Genomic DNA, 23,668 nt, shown 5'->3' with positions numbered 1-23,668 from the left:
TGCATTGACAGCATTTATAGCTCCTGTATTTTTCTTTTGTTGTCCTTCTCTCTATGTTTGCAAGCAAGGATGGACGGATGGTTTTTTTGAATGTAAATAGCAGAATGAGGCTTTTGTATAAATGCTGATGAAAGCCATTGTTTGAGGTTCATTATTCAAAACTTTTAGATAACTTAGATTATGATGAGCAAAAAACATCCCAAAATTGGATCATCCGTCTATCTATCTTTTTGTGGTAAGAAATCTTCTACAACAGCATGTACTGATCAATATTTTCTATATGAACAATTAATCAAATGACTGTGTAATGGAGAGAGGGGTTGCTCATGGTGAGAAAAACCTACAGGAAATTGTCAACCAGTTTTGCACGGTGCTTTTTAGACCTTTTTAAGACCATTGCTTTGGTTTTACGGCTCAACAATTCAGCTATCACCATCAGCAGGAAGATGTTTCAAATAGGAAAAAAAAATCCTCAATATTAAACCCAATGTACACTCACTGTCTGGCACCACATGGAGAACAAAGTTAGGAGTTGGCCCAAAGAGAAAGTCAAATAGCTAGCAGCCTAGGATATATTTTTCTCAGTAGGTGGTGGAGACCAAAACGGAGGTAAAAAGGAGAGTAAAGACTGGAAATACAATCATCATTGGAAAACAACATGACACCAATAAAATTAATACCAATATGTGTGTTGGGTGTGTAAACAGGCAATTTTTTGCTAACATGTTAGTCATATCAAATTTATAAAGTGGCTTAATATGTTAGAGATTGCTTGTTTGTCAGGTTTTTGTGGACTTCTTCTGACCCTATTTGGCCAAGAAAATCAATTAATGCAGCTTTAAAATTGATACTACTTGGCTCGTTAGTGCTCCTAACGACAGGACAGCATATGTGGTATTGATAGATTTTTAAAATGTGCCTGCGGTCATTTAATGTAGAAACATGTCTCCCAGTGCAAAGGTGTGGCTCATTCATTTGTTTTTAATAGATTTTGGACTGGGGTCAAATAGGCTCTATGGCACAGAGGAATACGATACATCGGGCTTTACTAATTGGTAGGATCAGTTCATTGTAGGTTTTGGTCTTTTCATTGGATTCGTTGATAATAACAAAAATATAGAATATCACCAGACTCATCCTTTGAGTGTAAAGCAATAGCCTATTACTCATGGAGAGAGAACTTGAACGGACAGACCAGCAGGTGGGATTGTTGAAAAGTTTGTGATGACTATACCAGTTGGACTTTTTAAGCTACTGTTTTCCAAGAAGTTCAAGTGTCCTTTTCACAGTATATTTAAGAGCACAGGTTAAGACTTACAGACTTACATTATTTTAGCATTTCTGGTCTTTATATTAAATGAAAAAACACTATATATATGTCTGCTTTGTATAAGTGCACTGTAATCCTGGCTAAAATTGAATTGAAAGTGCATGATACAAAAGTAAAAATGCTGCACCTCAGCTGAACGACATGAAAAGGTGATAATTCTATGGCCTAATTTTCCACCATGCCAATGGGGAAAAACAAATAACTCTTTTCTGCAAGCAAAGCCACTTCCAAAATCCTCAGAGCAGACTTCAAAAACTCTTAACAGTAGCAGCCTGAACTCACTCGGATCTCAATTCACAAAAGACCCGTGTTACCTTTACAGAGTCTGTATCTGGCCTGGTGCGCTTTGTGCGAGCTCAGGCCTCTTAGAGACAACTGATTCGACTCCATTGCAACAAATGTACCGGCTCAGAGCTACATCCTTTACTGCTGGGATTTAGTGTTGGTCTTTAGCCTCACTTCACCTTGACCTTGTTGGTGCTTTTAGAGTGTAGCCACCCTACACGAGGGGCAAGAAAGAGATAACGACAAAGCATCAGCCGAGGAAAAGGAGGCAAAGAGAAAGCAAAAGGGAGGTAAGAGAGGGGGTTGTAGGAGCCAGAGAGAGGGAGGGAGAGGGAGAGTTAAGTGCTCTCAGGGGAGTAGACTGTGGTTAAGGATTATTAAATGGGATCAATAACTAACAAGGCCTCTGTGCACACACACACACACACTGTCTTCTTCTCACTCCCTCCCCTTCTCGTATACTCTCACTTACTCTCTCCTAACACTTCAAATGTACTCTACACTTCTCAGCTTTTCTGGGGCCCGTTTTCTCATTCACATTTTAAAATGTTTATCAAATCTCTCCTGATAATCTCGTCTCGTTTTATGACCGCTCTCCATTTCACCGTTTTCCATTTTCAGCCTCTCTATACGGTCCTTCTTTCCACCAACTTCCAATCTCCAGCCACTTGTTTATATTACTTCATCATTTGCCCTCCATGCTTGTAACTAGGGGTTGACTGATATTGGATAGCAAAATCAACAGATGTTTTTTTTTTAATATTCAGGGTGGAAAAAGCCCTAAGGAAAAGCAAGTATACCATTGGATGATGACAGAGGTCTCAAATGAACTGCACGACATATATATATATAGGGCTGAGGTGAAAGCAAGCAGAACTTCCAGGTTCTGTGAATGGGAAAGAATGGCCGATTGGCATACATGTTTATAGACAGCAGATATTACAGCTGAAGAGTTTGACAGGTGACATTAGAGGAGCGTGTGGGTGGATATGATGGAAAATGGAGAAACAGTGGGTAACAAACACAAGCACATCAGCTCCCCGGGATTCGTCACTGTCCTATTTCCCGGCGTTAACGTGCATCAACTATCTAGAGAGACAGTTTTGTTTCACTTAATTCATTCAGCCTGACATTGTGTTCATGTTAGCTGATTTGTTGTTGAGTGGGTGTTATTTTGACACGTAAGCTGCGGCAGCAGTTGTTAGGAGCAGTTAACTTGAGGTTTTTTTGCATTAATCAAAGGAATATGTCTATTTAAGAGTTGCTATTTCTGTACGTTGACCTGCTGCGTCAAGCTAATCCATTCTGTAGCCGTTTTTCATTATTGTAGCTCGGTAGTTAGCTAGCTATGTAGGAGGATAATGTCTATATTCTTTATCCTGCCTACTGATTTGCCAGTTGTTTCTCTAACTGACTGAAACAACATCCAACTGTGAACTGCTGAACAAATTGAATACCCCCCCAAGACACCAATTTATCTTGGAGTATAGATAATAAACCCCAGAAATACTTTTTACTTTTTCCGGAAACCATCAGAGAGGCTGCATCATACAGAAGTAAGCTGGACATGAAGTGACGACTTTGCCTCTCTTTACATAATTTCTAGTGGAATCTGATCAAGAAGTTGAATTAGAGTTCAAATTTAGTGCTTTCAATAGATGAGAGATATTCATCAATTATAATAAATGTAAAATCACATTAACTGCCTCATGCCTATCATAACAGAGTGGGCAGCCAACCAAATGTTTTTTTGGGCTTTTTTTAGCCCAATATCTAAACCTCTCTGACACCCAAATCCTCCCTCTATGTCTCCCTCTTCAATCCCTGCAGCTTTGAATTCAGACAGGACATGATGTTTAAGACTTGGCCTGTGCTGCTGCCATTGTTACCCCCCCTTCCTCAAAAAACAAACGGGGACAGCAGTGAAAAAAAAAAAAAGGAGAGAGGGGGCGAAAGTGACTGGAATCTCTGCAGTGGAGAGATAGGGGGTGAATAACAAAAGGAGGGAGCACGGCTGTGTGGATGGATGGATGAATGATAGACAGGAAAAGGAGGAAGAAAGGAAAGAGGGAAGCCAAGAACGCTGCTGTGAGGTGATAGTGCCAGGAGTAAAGGATGGGGAGGAGGCGGGGATGGGGATGAGGGAAGAAGGGATGCAGGACAAGTCTGGACAAGGAGAAGGAGAAAGCCTGAGAATGAGGGGGGGGGGAGATGGAGTGTGGAATAAAACACATGGTTCCTGATTGTATTTTGCAGAAGAAGAACATAAATGAGAGGGGCTAAAAACATCATGGACTAAAAAAACATGAGATTATGTTTACTGTAAGAAAGAAGTTACTACAGATGTGTGACTGGAGATATTGTAGTCTTTTATAAACCTGTTTCCTGGTTTTGAGTTTCCTCTCTACATGGCTGGATTTAACTGTTAGCAAAAATTTGGTGTTGGGCACCTGTTGACCCCCAGCAGGGCTACTGTGCAAAACACAAGCACAAAATTTGCTACTAATGCTGGAAATTGTACTTTGTTCCCTAAAAAATTTTCAACCTCTCAGTTTTTTTTTCTTTTTTTTCAGTTTTTTTTCTCAGGGTTTTTGGGGTCTGTAGAGATCTGGGGCCCAGGCACAGTTGCCCAATTTGCCCATTTTGTACTCCAACCTGGCCCTGCACTGTTTGAAGCCCCAATTAATGGCTAGTGACATTCATTTTTGGCTACTAATTCAGTGTCCCAGGTCGGATACATGTGAGGTAGGGGATATTACATCGATGTCTTCTTTATTACTACCACTGGAGGTCACCAAAGTCACATCATTTTCAAATTGTATACATACTGGCTTTAAAATCTAATTTGAAAGTGGATGTGCTTCTATGCAAGAAAATGTCGGGTCATCAGTTTGTCATGATCATTTATACTACTGCTTTACTTTGTTTTGACATTTCTATCATTTTATTGCCATGTTTATAGCGACCGTAGCAGCAATGACAGCAATGTCGCTCTGTCCATCACTTTGGTCCAAACGGAAAAATCTTAACAACTATTGGATGGATTGCCATGAATTTTGTCCAGCCGTTCATGTCCCCCTCACAATGAACTGTAATAACTTTCTTCTCATCTAGCACCATCATCAGGTCTAAAATTTCACTTGTTCAACAATCTCATCAGCTTCAGCTGTACTTTATGTTTAGTGCTAATTAACAAATGTTAACATGCTAACATGCAACGCTAAGATGATTAATATTGTAAACGTTATGCTTAGCACCAGCACGTTAGCACTGTCATTGTGAGAATGCATGCTAGCATGATGATCTTAGCATGTAGCTCAATGCACTGCTGGGACTACGTGCAGCTAACATGGGTCTGCTGGTTCACAGGGATTTTTATAGGGGTAGGAACTATGGCAAAGAAAATAAAAAGGACCCTTGAATGGTGAAAGTGGTGAAGGCCCTGAGTTCTTAAAAATCTTCAGAGTTAAGGGAGAGAATCTTGCAGTTAGAAAAAGGACTAAGCAGGGAGGGAAGTTGGTGAATGAGTAAGAAAAAGTGAGTAATAGAGAAAAGGGAGAAAATAGGAAGTAAGAAGGAATGGAAATAGATAGTGTGTGGGTAGAGACAAGAGGAAGAGTAGACATACTGCATGCTTTTTGAAGGACGGAGAGAAAAAAGGAAGGTGCAAAGTGATGAGAAAGATGCAACTTTTCTGGAAAAGTGAGAGGAATTACATGCTGTCCACAATTAATGGAAGTCAATGCAATGTCTTAACAAGTATAGCTCTGTGTATGTGTGTGTGTGTGAGTGTGTGTGTGAGTGAGTGAGTGAGTGAGAGAGAAAGAGAGAGAAAGAGAGAGAGATATCTTGCCTTATGTACAATTTATGACATTAATAAAAATATTAATATATTACAGCAGGTGTCTTTCTGACTGTAATTGCCTGCCAATACAGGCCATAATTCTGAATTTATTTAGGATTTCTACATAAAAGATATTGTTTAATGTAGTGAATTAGCCATTCAGGTTCAGGCAAAATTGAAAACACAAAATCATTGTCTGCAATATAAATGCACAATTTTGAGATTATCTTCATGATTGAAAGCATGATTTCTTCTCTTGGAGCCATAATCAAAATTCTACCAGAATCTTTCTGTTTTTGGTTCAGTCTAGACAGGCACAGTTGTCTTATGCTCAATACTTTGAATAAAAAAAACAGTATTGCTGTATTGGTAGAAAAATACAAGGATTATGAAGACAAAATAAGCCTCTTTCACCATAAGTTCCAACTAAGAGCAAGTTTAAAACTGGACCCAGGTAAGATGGCTTCCATATGGTTCCATACCAGAATGGTAAGTCATTATATGTCACATCTAGTGTTTTTGTTCGGCATGAGTTGCTTATGGTTAAGGTTAGGGTTAGGGTTAGGCTGTCCACAATGAATGGAAGTCAATGCAATGTCCTAACAGGGATAGCTGCGCAAACTTGTGTGTGTGTGTGTGCACGTGCATGCGTGCGAGCGTGTGTGCTTGCGTGAGAGTTGGGTAGGGGTGCAGAGGAGAGAGACAGAGGCACTTCGGGGGGTATGCGAATTGCACACAAATTCACCAGGCTGCATGTCAGAGATAGCACTACAAAAGAGGGCCCAATAGATTCAAATTAATATAATTATCAAGTCAGTTATTAATACAAAAGCTTCTATAGCACGGGGCGGATTAGCCCACAGGTCACTGCCGCACAATACTGTGGAGAAGCAGAAACACACGTGTGTGTAGTGTGTTCGCTCACACACACAAAAAAGAAGTCAATCAACCAAAAACAAAAACCCCCACAGTTAAAACAGACACTAAACCAGTTTGTTAATATTCTAGCAGGAAACCAGATCTAAAATAATAAAAAACTGTGGAGCAACAGAGTGAGTTGTCATGCTCACTCTGTTGCTTTAAGTGTCCACACACACACACACACACACACACACACACACACACACACTAGCAAAAGGGCTTGATAAAGTAGCGACAGGGCAATCTGTCATGGCTGGCTAGCTGGTCACATGAGGTTAATAGATTCCCCCTATCTCACATCCCCTCAGCCTTCATCGCCATCATCACCGGCCCTCTTACCATAATGGCATATCATCAGTGATAATCTCAAAACAGACAAAATATGGGGCCCACTCTATTAACAGTGACCTGGAAACCAGTTGTACGTCTTTCACATCCAAATGAGCTTCATTTTCTTTGCAGTGCTAATAGCTGTGAAGCAGAAAATGTGCTCAGTACTGTCACTGCATCTACAAAGTTAATCTCACAGTCACAGGGTTTCCCACTGTGGACTGGGTGGAAAATTCCACAATGTTCCATAACAAAGTTGCATTGCTAACTTGGAATGCTTCTGAAAACCTTGTTAATGCTATAAATTTGCAATAAAAAAAGGTAAAGTGTGGCTGTTCTTTCTGACATATTTCTGTATGGTGAGTCACTTCTAACAGTCAGTGAATCCTGTGACTTGTGGAGATGGTTTCCAAATCTCATAACTTTCCCTTCCAAGAACTCTCAAACTAAAATTCTCTGATGTTCCAAGAACTCCATGACCTTTGGGAAGTCCACATACAGAGCATAAGAGAAGTGTTCTGGCTGTTGAGGTATGTCATAGTTCATGTTAAAAACCAAGTCTGAACTAGATATAGCTGTCCGGTCCGGGTTAAATTACCTCATCCCTCGTTATAATGAGCACACACTGACAGTCCCCATCTCCCCTTCTCACACCTGAGCAAGGGCACCGATGCCATGATATCAGCACACACACTGACACAGGTAGGCAGTTATAAAGAGGTACTCTCACCGTGCAGTAGCCTACAATCATTTTCAGAGGCCATTCTCCCACCTCCCTGACATTCACTTTTAAATACAATCTTAACTACTTTGCCTTTAAAGCTATGATGCAGAACTACAATTTGCAGAGGGTGGCAATTTAGGAGAGCCTTATGAAAAGGTTAGTTTGTCACTCTAAATATTCTCTTTAAAGGGAAGCGTAGCTGGCTGGTAAGAGAGTGTGACTGCCACCCTTTGGACAACCTGTGTAACTGCAACAGTCACTGAATTTCTCTTTTGCTTGTATTATTTAACAATCAGAGGAATCATGCATCAAACTGTATACATTTTCAATACAGGAAGACACAGCTGGAATCAGACCTGTAACCCTGACAGCATTAGCATAATGCTAAACTCACTCTGCTACACCATCTTCCAGTAACACCCCCTCATTTCTACACACATGTGCACTTGGTAAATGGATGTTACTGCAATTCTTGTGCCATGATAGATATTGCTCTTTTTCTAATTTCCTTATTAGGACATTTTAAGTGTTTATTAATCAGTATTTGTTAATAACTATAACTCCTTCTGTGTAGTAGGAAGTATTATACACTGTTACTGGTGTATAAACAGATAACGACAATAGTAATTATTTAATATGAATAGGAAATAGTATCTATTACTGAATATTCAATTAGGCTTATTAAATTGCTGTAGTTACCCTGGTATCTTCTTTTTTTCCTTGTTTTGTTTTACACAAACATAAAACTCATATTCAATACTCTCACACACACACACACACAAAAAAACATAACTTACATCACAAACACAAACAAAAACAACAGACATACCACATATATACACACATATGCAAACGCACATACATGGCAAGCACTATATGTGATTGTGGTACAGAAACATTCACTTATACAGTAATTTAAATTACCCTGGCATCTTGTCTCAGGCATGACAGCTTCCCTGGCATGTGGTGTGGTAGCGCCGTAACATGACGGATGACTTTAATAGAAGCAGTCATATTTTAATCCAAAATAATTTGGTTAGCTTCCCTGTTTGCATAATTTCATGACAGAAAAAAAAATGCTGCCTGCCTGCCTGACACATGTATGTGCTATTTAGATTTGGCATGAACAACAGCTGTGAGACAGTTTTTCTTCATTTCTAGAACCACTTGCACTTGGATTCCATGATAAATATTGGCCTTTTTCTAATTTTCTTACAGGAAATCAATGAAGTTTTATCATGCACTTTAGGTATTGTTGGTAGTATTTTTTTCTGGGAGTGAGCTGACTTAATATAGCAGAAGCAGTCGTGAATGTAAACATTTTTTGCAAGCAGAAGATGAAATACAATGCAGCATACTGCTTACATACAGGTAATACATAGAAGCTCCTGTTTCCTCCATTACAAAATTAAAGTTGGATATGAAAACAGACTGTTCTCCAGTGAGGCCTGTCACTGTCACTGTGGGACCACTTATCATCTCCTGATAGTGGCTGCTGGCCAGTCAATGGCTGCATTCTTGTGAGTTAGGTGTCAAATATTGTCTGGAGACTTTTTTCCACAGTGCACAATCATACTATTGTGTTTATCTGTGGAAGTGAAAGCAGTGAATTCCAGCTATTACAATGCAGAAGGGAAATGATCACATGGTGAGATTCATTTACGAAACACGGAAAATCCCTCAAAAACATCTAGAAGCAAGATGAGGAACGCACTCTGAGAAGTATGAGGCAATCTACCCAATCGATACGACAGGTTAACTTTCTACCTGTTTTCTCACGTTAATCAGCATTTAATAAAAATAAAAGTCAAAAATCACAAGGTCAGACATCTGGCCTGCAACGTGGATGAACAGAAACAAGAGCACAACGAGGAAATTTCCTCTTAATGAAGGTTTTCCTAGTGCTTCTGAGAAACCATACATTCATTATCAGTTCAATTCTGGTCAACCCCAATAAACTGAGCTAACTGAAGATAAGACAGGGAGTGATGTCTCTGCCATCAAACCAATAAAACCGGATTTTACACACCCCTTGTGCTAAAATCTTCTGTATTTCATAATCGAGACGTCTGTCTCACTTTTTAATCCCCCGCTCTGTTCATTCTGTCAAGCATCATTAACAAGAATCTATCATAGCTGTTTACATTTCTTTTCTACAGAAAGTCATGAAGTCATATGACCTTCCACAGAACCGTTGCATGAGCAGACAAGTCAGTAAAAATGCTGCAGAACAGAACAAATTTCCACTGATAAACTTGAGAGAGGTCATCTATTTGCAACAGCACAGAACTAGGTATGTAGTTCACACACACACACACACACACACACACACACACGCACACACACACACGGGTCTTGTCTGTCATGTGTCCACATTGTGTCTATATCTAGCTGAAGTTCACACCTGGCAACAGAATGCATCTCAAATGTATCTCAAGTGGCCACTTCTGATCTGACTCCACTTCACTGCATCCATTTGATTTTATATGTAGGGCAACAGTGATCACTGCTACACAGGAAACAAACCACACACACACACACACACACACACACACACACACACACACACACACAAACACACACACACATACGAACACTTGCATTCAGCTAGAGGAGAACAGGACTACAGTGGCCATTTGATACCCCACCTCAACCACTCACTTTAAAACCACGTTAGAGTTGTTTCACTACATCAAATCAATTGTGGGAACACATTTACACAACACCACATGTGTGTCCACATGTGTTCCTAATGTGGCCTGAGTGACAATATCCCACAGATGTGTTTAGAGCCCTGCATTTGTGACTAAGGCACGATTTAAAGTGTGAACAAAGCCTCCCCCCCCCACCAACACCACCACAACACACACACACACACATCACGTGAGGGACCCCTTGTGGCCTCTTTGTTGCGTCATGTGAGCAGAGCCTAAGTGTTGTTGGTGTCCCACTCCAACACACTGACACTGCCTCCTTTCATTGATGACTGAATAGCTATATCTCCATCATAAAGATCTTTATTTAAACTGCTTTAGATGTCTACAATGAAAAGAAAACATGTGAATATACACTTACATGTTGAAGTAAAATGTGTGATCCCATGGGGAAAATACTAGCCTATACTGCAGAGGTGGATGAAGTGTGTTAAGAAACTCTTATCAGTAAGTGTGTGCGGTAGGCGGACACAGGGAGGACGGTGCAGCAGGGTAAATGATGGCTATATTGATCTCTGATGCTCTTTTATAGCCCTGTCATGTCAGTTTAGCACCTTGGCAACACTTGCTTTAGAGGTACATCAATACTGAACTCTGGCACTCAGCAAAAGACAGATAGAAAGAGACAGATAGAGAGAGGGAACGAGAGGGCCGACAAATAAACAGAAAGAAGTAAATACCCACTGCAACATCAAAGTAAAGACTTTACTGCTCTCACTTTAAAAGTGAAGCGATGAGGATACAGACACCAAAGTTAACTACAGTATGGGTCCCTGACAGATTGTTAGCTGTATGCTAACAATTAAAGGAAGACTTCACCATAAATATGTCTTGAGTGGCAAATGAGGGGTTTACATCATGGATGTATAAAGAGAACTGGACAAAGCGTTGGAGATGGAGCCGCGTTCATTCCTGTGAAAGTTGCTCAGTGGTGTATGAAGCCAAAAAAGCCACTTCCCGCCGTAAAGAAATACCCAGATGAAAACATACTGCGCATGGGCCCAACGCGTCCAATGGAGCATGCACCATAGATACTTCCACCAGCCGAGATGGCTAACCTCTGGTTTAGCACCCGGCTAACTTGAATGGGGATAAAACAATTCAATCGTGCAGCTTTTCTAGACTTCTGAAATGTGATCAGACCGAGTGCATCCAATTCTAATAGTGAAACGAGTCATTTCGTGGGGGTTGTGACACTCAACAAATCTATCTGCTGATTTACAGACATCTCTTTTACAATGTAAGTCAATGGGGAAAAGTTTTTTTGGGCCCAATAGCATCATGTGACGTTGTAATTACACGGTTTGGCCATTATGTTAAATTAGCTTCAAAGCCCAGCACTCTTCCTGGGGGCTTAGTTTACGTGAACATCAAAGTCAACCCAGAGTCATGGCGTCCATGACTCTGGGTTGACTTTGAAGTCCTTTGTAGTTGTTGTGTATATAAGCTTACTTCAGTTGGTGTCCTCCATGAAGAAGCAAGCTACAAACTTTCAGAGGTAATTTTCAAGCGTCCAGTTAGCATGTATTCGACACTCAAAAGACTTTCTAAGTGAAGTAGTCCTTTAAGAATACTCAATGTTGAGTGGTAGGCCAATAGCAACAACTCAAAACCAGGAAATGAGAAAAAAAGGAAAAATTAGCTTTGAAGTTAAGTCGCTAAATGCTAATAGGAATAAAATAAACATAAATATCATACTAAGTAGGCTATATCAAGTAAATGTGAGTAGACTGTGGACAGTCTAGGCTTATCAGAAAGCAAAAATCAAACTGGCTGTTCAAAATTTTTACTTTTGTTAGAGCTTGTTGTCTACTATCACTCAACAAACTGTATGTTAAAGTGTTAGCATGTTATAAAAGAAACAGTGACCTACTGAGGACAGCAGTGATTTTGGTGTCTACCTTCTCGTCATTTAATTTTGTTATTTAAAGGCCCTACACAGCCATGGTCCACCTACACAGGTGTGTTCAATTTATCTGATAAGACCTCATCTGAGCACAGTGTAGGAGCGTACAGACTGTGCTTGACTGACATTTCTCTGACCCTCCTCTATTAGGGCAGAAAAGTCACATCTTTAAAGCAGTATTTGAATTTGGGGGGGGGGCGCATGAGGGCAGCTGAACAACTTTTAAACACATCATTGACATATGATCCCCTTAAAGTTTGTATGGTGAACTTGTTATCGAACAATTGCCTATTTAGACATCTAGCAGACACAGAGCTACAGAGTCAAGTGATAATTCTTCGTGGGTTCGTCAATATATGTGAACCCCTTCACATTACACATAGTCATTTTATCCCCCGTTAACGTGATAATATTGATTAGTGCAGCTTTAAAAGTCTTGGTTCATGATGTTTAGTGACCTCACATGATTGCAGCATAGCTCAAACTAAAACCTGAGGTCTAATCAGCTAGAATAAGTGAAAACACCTGTGTCAGTGTGCAGGGCCTTTAACCAACTTGACATTTCCCTGGAAACTGTAAGTGTTCCAGTGTAATGGAAGAGCATTAAGGGTTTATGGGGTTGTAGCTAGACTAGAAGTGGCACGTCAGAGGACCTTATGCCAACACACTGGAACGTCCTGGTTGCTCCTATTCATTCCATTCAAGAGGAAAGCAACGTCATCCCTTCAAGTCAGAACTACAATCTGAAAACCAAGACAAGATTTCTAAAGCTTGAGTTGAGATGCAGTTACGTAGCTTCATGACAGCGCATTGTTTTAACGTCAGTGTCGGTAGTATGGTTCTTAAATGTTGCTGAGCGTTGGCTGGATGGACATTTAGCTAAGACTTAACACTGCAAAAAGTGCAAGTTGAAGTCATTGTTGAATATAGCCTGATCCAGTAAGCTTTCAGTCAGTTTAAGTATCCTTTCATGGTTGGATGAATTTGTTGCTGCTACTATAACATTTTAAATGATGTGTATTGGAGCTGCATTATACAGTAATTGCTACTCATTTGAATAACACAGCTGAGTGCAAACACTCAGAACAATGAATGAAGGGTTTTTTTTCTCTAAATTGTCAAAGCTCCAGTGTCAGAAATGGTTTGGTACCCACTGGTCATTCTTGCACCAAGGTTCTGCTAATGGTCTCATGTGTGTTCCCATGTGTTTGTCCCCTTGCATTCATGCATGCTGCGGGTGTTCTGATTGATTAACTGACACCTGGTGCCAGATAACGTTCACTTGGAATAGATGGTATTGGGGTTGGCTTCCGCTGATGCTCCGGTTTTGTTTGGTGAAGCAGAAAATGAACCCTGTTTGCATTATCTGATAGCCGCTAAGTATCAGATTTCATCTGCTGAAAACAAAACATGCTAACATCTATTACTACAGCACCGCACTTGTACTTTTATTAACCTAGAGGTTTAATTAACTTGTTTGGATCTGTGTGGATTAATGTTCAATTATAGGTATTTTCTCTGCTTTCTCTGTTTGTTTGTTGATGTAAATTACATAACTTAAAAGAATACATTACAGTGGGTAGTCTCAAACCAACTGCACTTATGTGAAAGTAAGGAAACGTGAAGTAAAACGTGAAAAGGGTGTGTGTGTGTGTGTGTGTGTGTTACTGACCGGTCACAGGAGCAAGCCACCAGCACGCTGAGCAGGTTGTAGATGATGAAGGTGAAGATGACAGCAGTGATGGTGCCACGGGGGATGGAGTAGCTAGGATTCTTCAAGTCGCCTGGTAGATAGACATATTCATTCTGTGTTTATACTACGCTCAGGTAATCAAGTCACAAACACACTTGTGCAACAACTCAACCTAACCTACCTGACATGTTAGAACCAGCCATGATGCCGGTGCAGCCGTTAAACATGACAGCGAAAACAGTGGCAAAGTTCATCGTGGTTCTTGTCGTGTAATCCAAGTCGTATTGAGCTGTGGGAAGGGATAACAACAGATAAACCATTGTAGTTTATTGACATTATCAGTCTCCAAACAGCAAGTTCAATATGGGGCTGTTGACAGATATTCCTCCATACAGATGCAACGCCAGATTGCATCATGTTTTACAGTTTTTGAGGAAACCGTTCTCTACCTGCCTTTGCCATTGTTTACAGTAGCATCTACTCAATCACAGGGAGTGGGATTTATTCATAAAAATTCCATTTCAAAGCTGAGAGCTGTGAGAGGTGACTACACACCCATATTTAAGAAAAGAAATCCTCTTTGATGAGGTTGCATGTATGCAATTGAAAATAAATATCGTATTCACCACTTCCCTCACATGACAGTTTGATGGAATGAAACATAACAACGAACAAACACCCACAAACAACCAGAGACTTTCACTGCTGTCTCCACTCTGGCCCTTTGCTCCTTACAATGTAATTAGAAATAGTCACATGGAGAAATGAACATTAGGCATCTTAATTACAAGCACCTGATCACCTTTTATCTCTGGACTTTAAAATATTCACATTGTTCAATTAAAGTCATAACTATTATCATTAAAATGGTAACAAAATGATCATTTTCTATGTGTGTGTGTGTTTCACAAATCAGGATTATTCAAAGCTCGCGTGTGTAATAGTGCTCACATGTGCCTGCCCGAGTTACAGCAATTAGCTTAATGATCATGTGCTTGGATATAAATCCCTGCAAACAGAGCGGAGTGCTTAGTTGCATTACTGTGGACTTTCAGAAACTGAGAAAATGTACAATATCTAATGACAGATCAATCAAAAATGTCCCTTCTCTGCAGGCAGTGCAGGAAAAAGATTATGTACTTTCAGAAAAACAGGCACACGGGTGGCAACAGGACAAAGGACTTGCCACCACCACAGACACTCGCGTTTCTGCTTTTATGGGTTTCATGTGTGGGAAGCCAGTGAGGGATCATGTCCTCTTTGTTGCACTAGCAGTACTCAGTACATTTTCCATCCCAGTTAAACTCTCTCTATAACACAAGGATTGTTAAAAGCTTTTTTTGAAAAGCTTTGTGCAGTGTGACAGCTTAACGGGGGAATAAATCAAAGCTTTATATTGTACATTGATTCAGTCAAAATAAATCATTAATATTATTAGGTAATGTAGTGATCAAACTGATTAGTGAATTGCTGTTCACTGTCAGGCCACTTGTGAAAAAAAGGTGTACGCGAGGTATAGCTAGCATACTCACATCCAGACAACAAGCGACAGAGTCCATCATCAACTCTGGCCCATATCCACATCCTGACTGGGTTAAAATAAGGCTGTACAAAGCTACCATTGCTCAACCTTGTCCTCCATATGCCATTAAGGTAGTCCTTATTTGTCAAAACCACTATGTTGTATATTATTTACTACTTTACTATTACTTTATTCACTGTTTTTCAGTGTCAGGACCCACTAATATGTTGTTGCTTAATTTAAGTCTGCGATTGGCCTGATGTCAACATCTCTGCCTCATTCATAACTGATGTCTAGTTCTAGTGCTGAGCCGACTGTTTTCTGAAAGCTTCAGGACGTGAAAGAGCTTCAAAAACTTCAGACCAAATAAAAATGGAAAAGTTGATTGTGTTTTATGTTTGTGCCTTTGCATGCTAGACACATATTTCATAATCTGTCCTCCCAAATTTGAATCGCATTGTCCTCACCTTCTGAATGAACAAAGGAAGTCAACGCATCAGATATACACTAGGGTACTCCAAACATGCTTGGTATAAGCACACCCTGAAAGAACCTCATCTGCAGTACTGTTTTAAGATCAGTCTTCTCCAGCTTACCCCACAGGTTCCCCAGCAGCGTGTCCAACTTGAAGCCAGTGAAGTTTGCTGAGGTGGGAAACATGGGGCCTGTTCCGTTGGCCGGGTTTGGAAAACTGGGCAGGGTGATGGTACGAGGCCCAACGGCAAAGAAGCTGATGAAGATGGTGCCCAGGACAAACATGACCACCAGGAAGATGAGGAAGGTGGCCTTGGCGTAGATGTGGGCTCCCACCATGCACACCAGCAGGCAGAGCAGGGCGACGGCTGTGGCGTAGAGAAGAGACCACCAGTAGCCCGCCGGCAGAACCTGGTAGGCAGAAGTGGCCAGTGCCCCGTCTGGGGAAGGATAAGATGGGAGGGGTAACTTACAAATGACTGAAAGGATATGTTCAAATTGAATATGAGCAGGCGCATTTTGACAAAAAGCTTTTCACAGGAATAAACAACACAAAATCCAACACAGTCCTATGCATTTACACCTAGAATTATCCCACAGTCAGTTACTGAGCAAGAAGAACATGTCTTATTTGTTATTCCACCAATATTCTGGATAATCATGGACCTCTCCATGATTTTTCATTAATTTCTATGAATTTCCTCCTGGTTTGTTAATGTAGTTTTCTAGAGTGAATTGTCTGGTTTCCTTTTAATTATGATGAAAAGCCTCCACCTAAACTAAAAAAGATGGAAAATATGTCGATCTGACAGCATTTTACAAGCTGTTAAAACTAAACTTACCTTCTGGTACTCCAAAGGTGGCCACAATTGCTTCAACCAGACCCAGCACATAGAGAGCGCTGCCGCACACATTAGCCAGGAAGAACATGATGCCGATACTGCCACCAAACTCTGGGCCCAACGCTCGGCTGATCATGTCTGAGCTACGTTAAGGGAAGGTTGTTGGGTACAATGAAAGAACAGGTAGGTTTTGTATTGTATAGACAGAAACCACTTTTGTGTTTGAGTGATGAGTGACATGAGTGACGTTTTTGTCTTTATTGGGTAGAGGATAGTGAAGTGGCAGACAGGAAACAAGGGGAGAGAGATGGGTGTGAGATGTAAGAAAGGTCACTGGCTAGAATCGAACAAAGGATGTTGTGGTATCCGCAGTAACCATTCAGCTACCAGGGTGCTCCTTGAGGGAATTTTTTTTATGGTTGCATTTTTCACACAAGGGGTTAGTTTCTGGTCAAGATTATAATAAGTTTACAGGAAGAGTTACGGTTAAGATTACTTTAGAGCTGGAGATTGGGTTTAGAGTCAAGCAAGGGTGTAAATTCCACTGGGGATTTGGGGAGACATGCGCTCTTCATTTTCCAAAATCCTATTTTTGTCCCTAATACTTTTGTAGTTTAAGGTTGAATTTCTAAAGAAAATGTTGATACACTCATCTTAGTCACCTTCGAATACTACCATGCGCTCAGAGCAATTTGCTTAACAAGAAGCAAAAACGTCTTTTTTGCCTCGGGTTTCGCCTACCAGGTTATATACAGTTACCCTATGTTATTGGTGGAAGTTGCTGCAGCTAAATGCAGCCTCAGAGGAAGACTACAGGCTATGCTCAGGGCTAAAATAAGGTATTTCCACCTTCTCTGCATGTTTTTTTTTTCCTCAGAAAAAAAAGGAATCTAATCTATACTTTTTATTTACAGTTATTATTATAATATTCTCCTTTTAATATTAACTCCCTATCCCTTCCCACTTCTGAAACCAAACTTGAGCACTTTGAGTTAAGAATAAAATTGGATGGGATTACTTTGATCCAGCTTCACTTCTGGGCGCTACAATCACAATATTATGATATTTGAGCAGATGAATATTTTTGGGAGGCACTAAGTTGCCCGATTAGTGCATTTTGATCAGTGTTTAAGGTATTGCTATTATTATATTGCATTTAATTATCTACAGGAGGTCACAAAAACAACAGCTGATTGCAAAAGCAAAAAAGCTCCTTTATGATACTGTATGTGTGTCTAATTGCACCCTACATGTTCATGCATGTTTTTCAATCTCAGACCATGTAGGAGTTGGGCTGTCCTGTCAGATAAACAGCATTGACTGGGATCATTTACCAAATTCCAGCAGTCATGCTGGCCTACATCCCAAATACTGCACTGAACAGCGTCCTATAGTGCGGATAATAATCAAATCAGGCTCCATTCAGCGTCATAGACAATGTATACTTGTGCTTCACTACATTACGCTTGAATGAGGAGACACTACAATAAACACACTGTTTGTCTTTGAGTGTAGGACATTCATAAGTGTGTGTGTGTGCTCTCTTGATATCTTGACCACTGATGATATTGCTGATATTACGCTGACACATGTAATGGTGTGTGAAGAGGATACAGTAGGCTCCCCCAGCATCCAGGGCTCCATTGGTGGAGATGGCGCAGACTGACAATACAGTCATACAGATGATAAAGTAGGCCACCAGGTACATGGCAATAGCTTGGTACAGTCCAGCCTGACCAACCACGAACCCTGCAGGAAAGTCACACACAAACAGATCTCAGTACCAGACGGCAGCTGGTCAGCTGGTCAAAAGCAGAACTTTGGACTTGGCAGTCACATCAGTGCAGTTAAAGACGGAAGTTAAACTTTCCTGGAAAGAGTCCACACTCACAGCACAGCATGCGACGAGGAATGAGAAGCACATGAATTCACAGGATTATCATTAACAAGTCAGCAGCGTTTGTATAAATTAATTAATACATACTGGATGCACTGCGCTTGTAGTTTATAATGAATTTATTTCTGAAAACCTTTGAACAAAGTAAAATGAATGTGACTGTCTGAGTGCACAACATGACTTATTGTGAAACTGGAATCACATGTTGAAAACAATTTACAGTTTCCCACACCTTCACTGTAATACCAGAAAATAATAGTTCCTGATTTAAGTCCCAAGTCTATTGAAGAGCAAAAAATAAGGATCTAATGAAGAACTTTGAGTTCGCTCGGCAAGATTTGAATGTTTTCAGCCAGTAAAAACTTTGACTTTTCATTCATACCACTGAGCCTGTTCATAAAGCCTGGTCCCAGCATGCATCTGTTACTTTTTTAAATCATAATACAAGCTTGCTCTTTAAATGTCAATAAATCTAATTTCATGATATTTTGTGCCAAAAACAAAAGTTAATGTCAATCAATCTTTGCCTCCTCTTCATAATGTTTGTGCTTTCTTTGTTGAACTCGAGTTGGTAAAAACTAATTCATACAGTTTGCTTAAGATAATCCAGTTGGTATTATCAAAAAATGTGTGGTTTGGTTCATTGCACATGCTTGCTAACTCTTTATTACAGTTTAGTTTACCCATATCTCATACAATACTGGAATAATTCTTTGATTCATTTTTGAAGGAAAATGCCTGATGATTTGATGTTTTTGGTTGTCATACATGACAGTAAAGTGAAAATCTTTTGGTTTTGGACTGTTGGTTGAACAAAACAAGAAGTGTGAAGACATCACGTTGGACTGTGGCAAACCTTAATGAGCATTTTATAAACAAAACAATTGATTAATCGAGCAAATAATCGTTAGTTGCAGCTCTATCTCACATGTTGTAATATTGTTTGAGCTTCCACTCATTCCATCAACCTCACTGAGATCTTTCTTTACAAGAAAAGATTTGCCAGACTTGTTACATTTAGCAGAGCTCCGCTCTTCTGTGACTTTATATTTTCAATATGAAAACACAATATATCGTACATGTACTTTCATAAACAAATGTGTTTATCCTCCTGATTTGGTGCCATTAATATATAATAGATTTTCAGACAAATTTAGTAATCAACACATTTAACAGCAGATGTGAAAATCATATTCATCTTTTAAGATTTACAACGACTCTCCATCAGATACATTACAAGGAATCTCAGCTGTGGAAGAAGTACCATAATAACCATAATGCAACACAATCCTGCATCTCATCAACTTCATATTTAGGCTCAAGGTTCATCTTATGAGCCAAACTACTTAAACTACATGAAGTTAGTATTTTGTGGCCCCTTGCCTGTTATCTTATGTTCATTTTATTGTCAGCATTCGGTTTTCTTCTCTTTGTTGTTTCTTCTGTGATCAAATACAATTATAGTTGTCATTGTTTTATTACTTCTGTTCATGTGATGCCTTTTTTTTCTAAAAACTTTACCAGCACAGTTCTTTATTAATCCACTGATGGATTACATGTTTGTGTTTTAATAGCTGTGCAAATGAATAAACTCTCTAAACTAGTTTCTGATGCCGACAACAGGTGACAGGTCAAATAAAGAAAATCTCACATCTTGATAAGCATCATCATGTGCATCTCATCAAAGTGTGACAAGACATCAGTGTCACTTCACACCGTGTTAGATACATATTTTCCACACTTTGTACTTTCTACTACTGTGACCTTTGACTGCATAGATGTATATACATATATATATATATATATATATATGCACTCAGCCACTGTGACTAACAGTGTAATGCTGCTGTCTTCATAATGTGCTTTTATCTACAGCACTGTTGTGGGTGTCACATGATCACACCAGGACTTAAATCTCATGGGAAAGGTGAAACCCGGTTAGGAAAAGCTTTAAAAAAAAAAAAAGCTTTTCACTTTGTTTTAGCACTGATAGCAATTTTCTGTAGATTTTGATAAAACAGACGTTTTTATTTGAAATACCAATAATAAATAAATAATATCATTTACTGGGATACATTTGGCCATGATATTGATTGTAAAATGACTGATTTTTAAAAAAAATATGCTGTCCAACAACATATAAGTCTCTCCATCCACATTTATGTTTTGCCCTTAACGGCTTATAAATTTACTGCAGTTTCACATCCACAATGAAACCACTGTGAGTTCCTGTGCAGACTGGCACGTTACAGTGTGAGAATACTGGTCTCACACAGAAAGAAAGTTACTATACGTGTCCATGTGAGTGTGTTTATGTGTGTCTGTGTGTGTGCATGCACTAAGTGTGTCCACTCCCCAGCAGCTGACATCTCACGAGACTCAGGAAGGGGGTGGGGGGTGGGGGGGGAGTTGGGGGATGAGAGAGAGAGAGTTAGAAAATATGGCGGTATAACAGAGAAAAAACACACACCCGAATAACGTAAACACTTATAAGAGAGGAGAAGTGAAAGGTTTCTTCTAAGCATCTGGCCTCTTTTTTATGCTTTGACAGCGGAAATGCGAAACTTTGGTTTGCATGTCGCATCATGCTTACCAGCATCACACTCACATTGTTCACAAGAAAATGGAACTTTTGCTCTCTCTGACGTGGCCCAAGTCCACTACTTTTTTTAACCGCAAAGTGAAATCCTTCCTCTTAAAGGGATTTGACTTGTAGAAACCTGTTAATCACCTCCTCCCTATAGATACTAACACTTACAGGAAATTGCTACAACAGGATGTGTGAAACTGATCCCTCCATGCCAGTCTGTGATCCATAAACCTGTCAAATTATTAACCAAACCTGAGGATGTCTGCAACTTTCAGAATCTAAGTTATACATTTCTGCTGTGTATAAACATTTGCTGAGATTCAAAAGTTAAGGTTTAGAATTTCTCTGTTCTCCATTTCTGATGAGATAAGAGGAACTGCAAAATGTAGGTTATATATACATTTAAAACAACAAAAAAGTCAAACATTTCATTCTGACTCAGTGGATGTAGATAAGAGGGCGCTGTCTAGACTAGTAAAACCATACTTACAACACATAACGCACCAAACTTGTATTTGACATGTTGTGAACATTGAACAAGCCTCCTAGCATTCTGATTTAATCACCACTAAACCAATATGTGCACTATGATGTCAGAAAGAAGCAAGCAATGCACCAAAAGGTTGCATTTACCTAAGGTGGTTCTATTTACATCAGTTCCTCAGAGCTGACAGATGCCAGAAATAAAAATGGGAGCCTGCTTTTAAGTGCAAGTGTGTGGAACCTGAAGTGAGTGTCCTTCTGCAATTCATCTGTTTCTCAACATAAATCCACTGAACTAATTAAGAAAATCAATAAAGGATAATTCATCACTTAAACTTTATTTCAATAAAAGTAACTTATTGAATTGGTTCACATTGCTCACTACTGCCCTCCATGTTATTCAGATAGAGATTATGCACTTATAAGGTTGATATTACTGAAGCAAGTCAGATTTGATGTAACTTATGGCTTGCATACCGAATTCAACAGTGGCTCCTCAAAATCATGTTATGTACCATGAACCTTCACTGAAAAACAAAGTGATATGAAGACCTCAGAGTTTTGAATGGGGTTTGGTGTACATCTGTGGTGCAAAAATCACAAACAGGTGTCAGTGATTTACGTGGGCATCAGTCCTACTCATCACTCACCTATTCTCAGAAACAATACCACGCTGAACATTGACAGCAAGGTAGGGATCACCACACCGAAGAAGATGGACAGTTTCTTCGGTTGCCGCTGCTGGGTCGCCCTCTGCCTGGAGCTGCCCGGGTGCTGCTCCAGGGCCTGGCTGGCCGGAGGTGGCCGCGGCTCGGATTCATTGACGCTGGCGGAGAGCCGGTAGTGGAGGAGAGGAGTCCGTTCTGTCATTGTGAAACCCGCCTCTGAATAAAGTGCTCTGGATAATTTCAGAGCGAGCTGCCAGCCCCAGCTTTGATCATAAAATCAAGCTAACTGTTTTAACGAATACCGTCGACAAGTTAATAAATGTTACAGATGCTAATCAGTGACGCGTCCTGATTACTGACTATCAAATCTCAACCTTACCTAGCTAGCTACATAGCAGAGCAGGAAATAAGTACCTTGGTTATGAATAAAAATAAATACAAATAAAACCAGAGCACTCAACCTATATTTTGAGCTGACCGGTCCTTACATATAGTATTAAAAGTCATCATAGGCTGCTCATGTCCAGCCTCTGTGGCTTTCCTTCATTTTTCTGTAAACTACTGTAGGATATCATGTGATTTGTCAAACTCACGTCATTCACAGATCTACTTCCGGTTTTGACACTCAGAATAAAAGCTATTGATGAACGAGTACAACGCTTACTACTACAACATGTACTACACTTAATAGAAGTATGTGCACAACGCAGTGTTTATTGTTATTTAGCAATAGTATATATGATCTGCAAAGTGGTTCTCAATCTGGGGTCCAGGGACCCCCAAGGGTCCGTCAGGGGGTTCCAGGGGTCCCCATAAAAATGGGGAATATTTTAATTTCACTCAATTAATTTCAATTATTTCATTGACTAGAAGTTAGCCCAATAAGAGAATGTTTATGACTATTCTGTTCTTAGGTCTCACACTCTTCACAGTTAATCTGCCAATCTACAGTATGGACAGTTATAGAATAACTAAATCTTATCAGATGGCGGTCCTTGACACCAAAAAGGTTGAGAACCTCTGATCTACAGTAACATGACAAATCATTATCTATGCAAAAATGCCACAGGCTGTAAAAATCATTGGTACCATACAAACATCTACCTTCAGGAGGAGGAAGAGCTCAGAAAACACCAAGAGCCTTCACATGTGTCCAGACAGTTAGAATAACTAACCAATAGAAATATCCGTGCTTGAGTCACAGTGTAAACATATGGAAAATATATGTTGGTATATTGTTTAAAATATATGAAAATACATAGCATATAGAATGAAAATATAATATAACTTCCGGTTTTGTTCAGCCTTTCTGTATCTAGCTTGACAAATCTTTCAAGCGCCTGGATTTTCCTGTGTTTTTCAACTCCAGCCTGTTGCTTTCAGTCATATGATCAGGTTGATTGGACCAATCAGAGCACTGCATTTCTCTGGCCACCTGCTAGTAG

At 39.8% G+C, this 23,668-nt stretch overlaps 1 protein-coding gene across 1 annotated transcript in view; it reads right to left on the bottom strand.

The window, feature by feature from the left end:
- The window catches only part of zgc:153039 (uncharacterized protein LOC767698 homolog), a 65,004-nt gene extending 42,196 nt beyond the window's left edge, over window positions 1-22,808 (bottom strand). Inside the window, exons 1-6 of the mRNA XM_044353639.1 lie at window positions 22,206-22,808; window positions 18,200-18,334; window positions 16,586-16,723; window positions 15,866-16,183; window positions 13,929-14,036; window positions 13,727-13,838 (exon numbers count right to left, since the gene is read on the bottom strand). Of these exons, the coding sequence (XP_044209574.1) occupies window positions 13,727-13,838; window positions 13,929-14,036; window positions 15,866-16,183; window positions 16,586-16,723; window positions 18,200-18,334; window positions 22,206-22,425 (1,031 nt within the window). The 5' untranslated portion in view covers window positions 22,426-22,808. The remainder of the gene's footprint in view (window positions 1-13,726; window positions 13,839-13,928; window positions 14,037-15,865; window positions 16,184-16,585; window positions 16,724-18,199; window positions 18,335-22,205) is intronic.
- Window positions 22,809-23,668: the final 860 nt, after the last annotated feature.

The sequence above is a fragment of the Thunnus albacares genome, chromosome 6 (genome assembly GCF_914725855.1).
Source record: "Thunnus albacares chromosome 6, fThuAlb1.1, whole genome shotgun sequence".
Lineage (NCBI taxonomy): Eukaryota > Metazoa > Chordata > Actinopteri > Scombriformes > Scombridae > Thunnus > Thunnus albacares.
The sequence above is the reverse complement of the archived record's forward strand: the minus strand, read 5'-3'. Positions and strand labels throughout refer to the sequence as shown.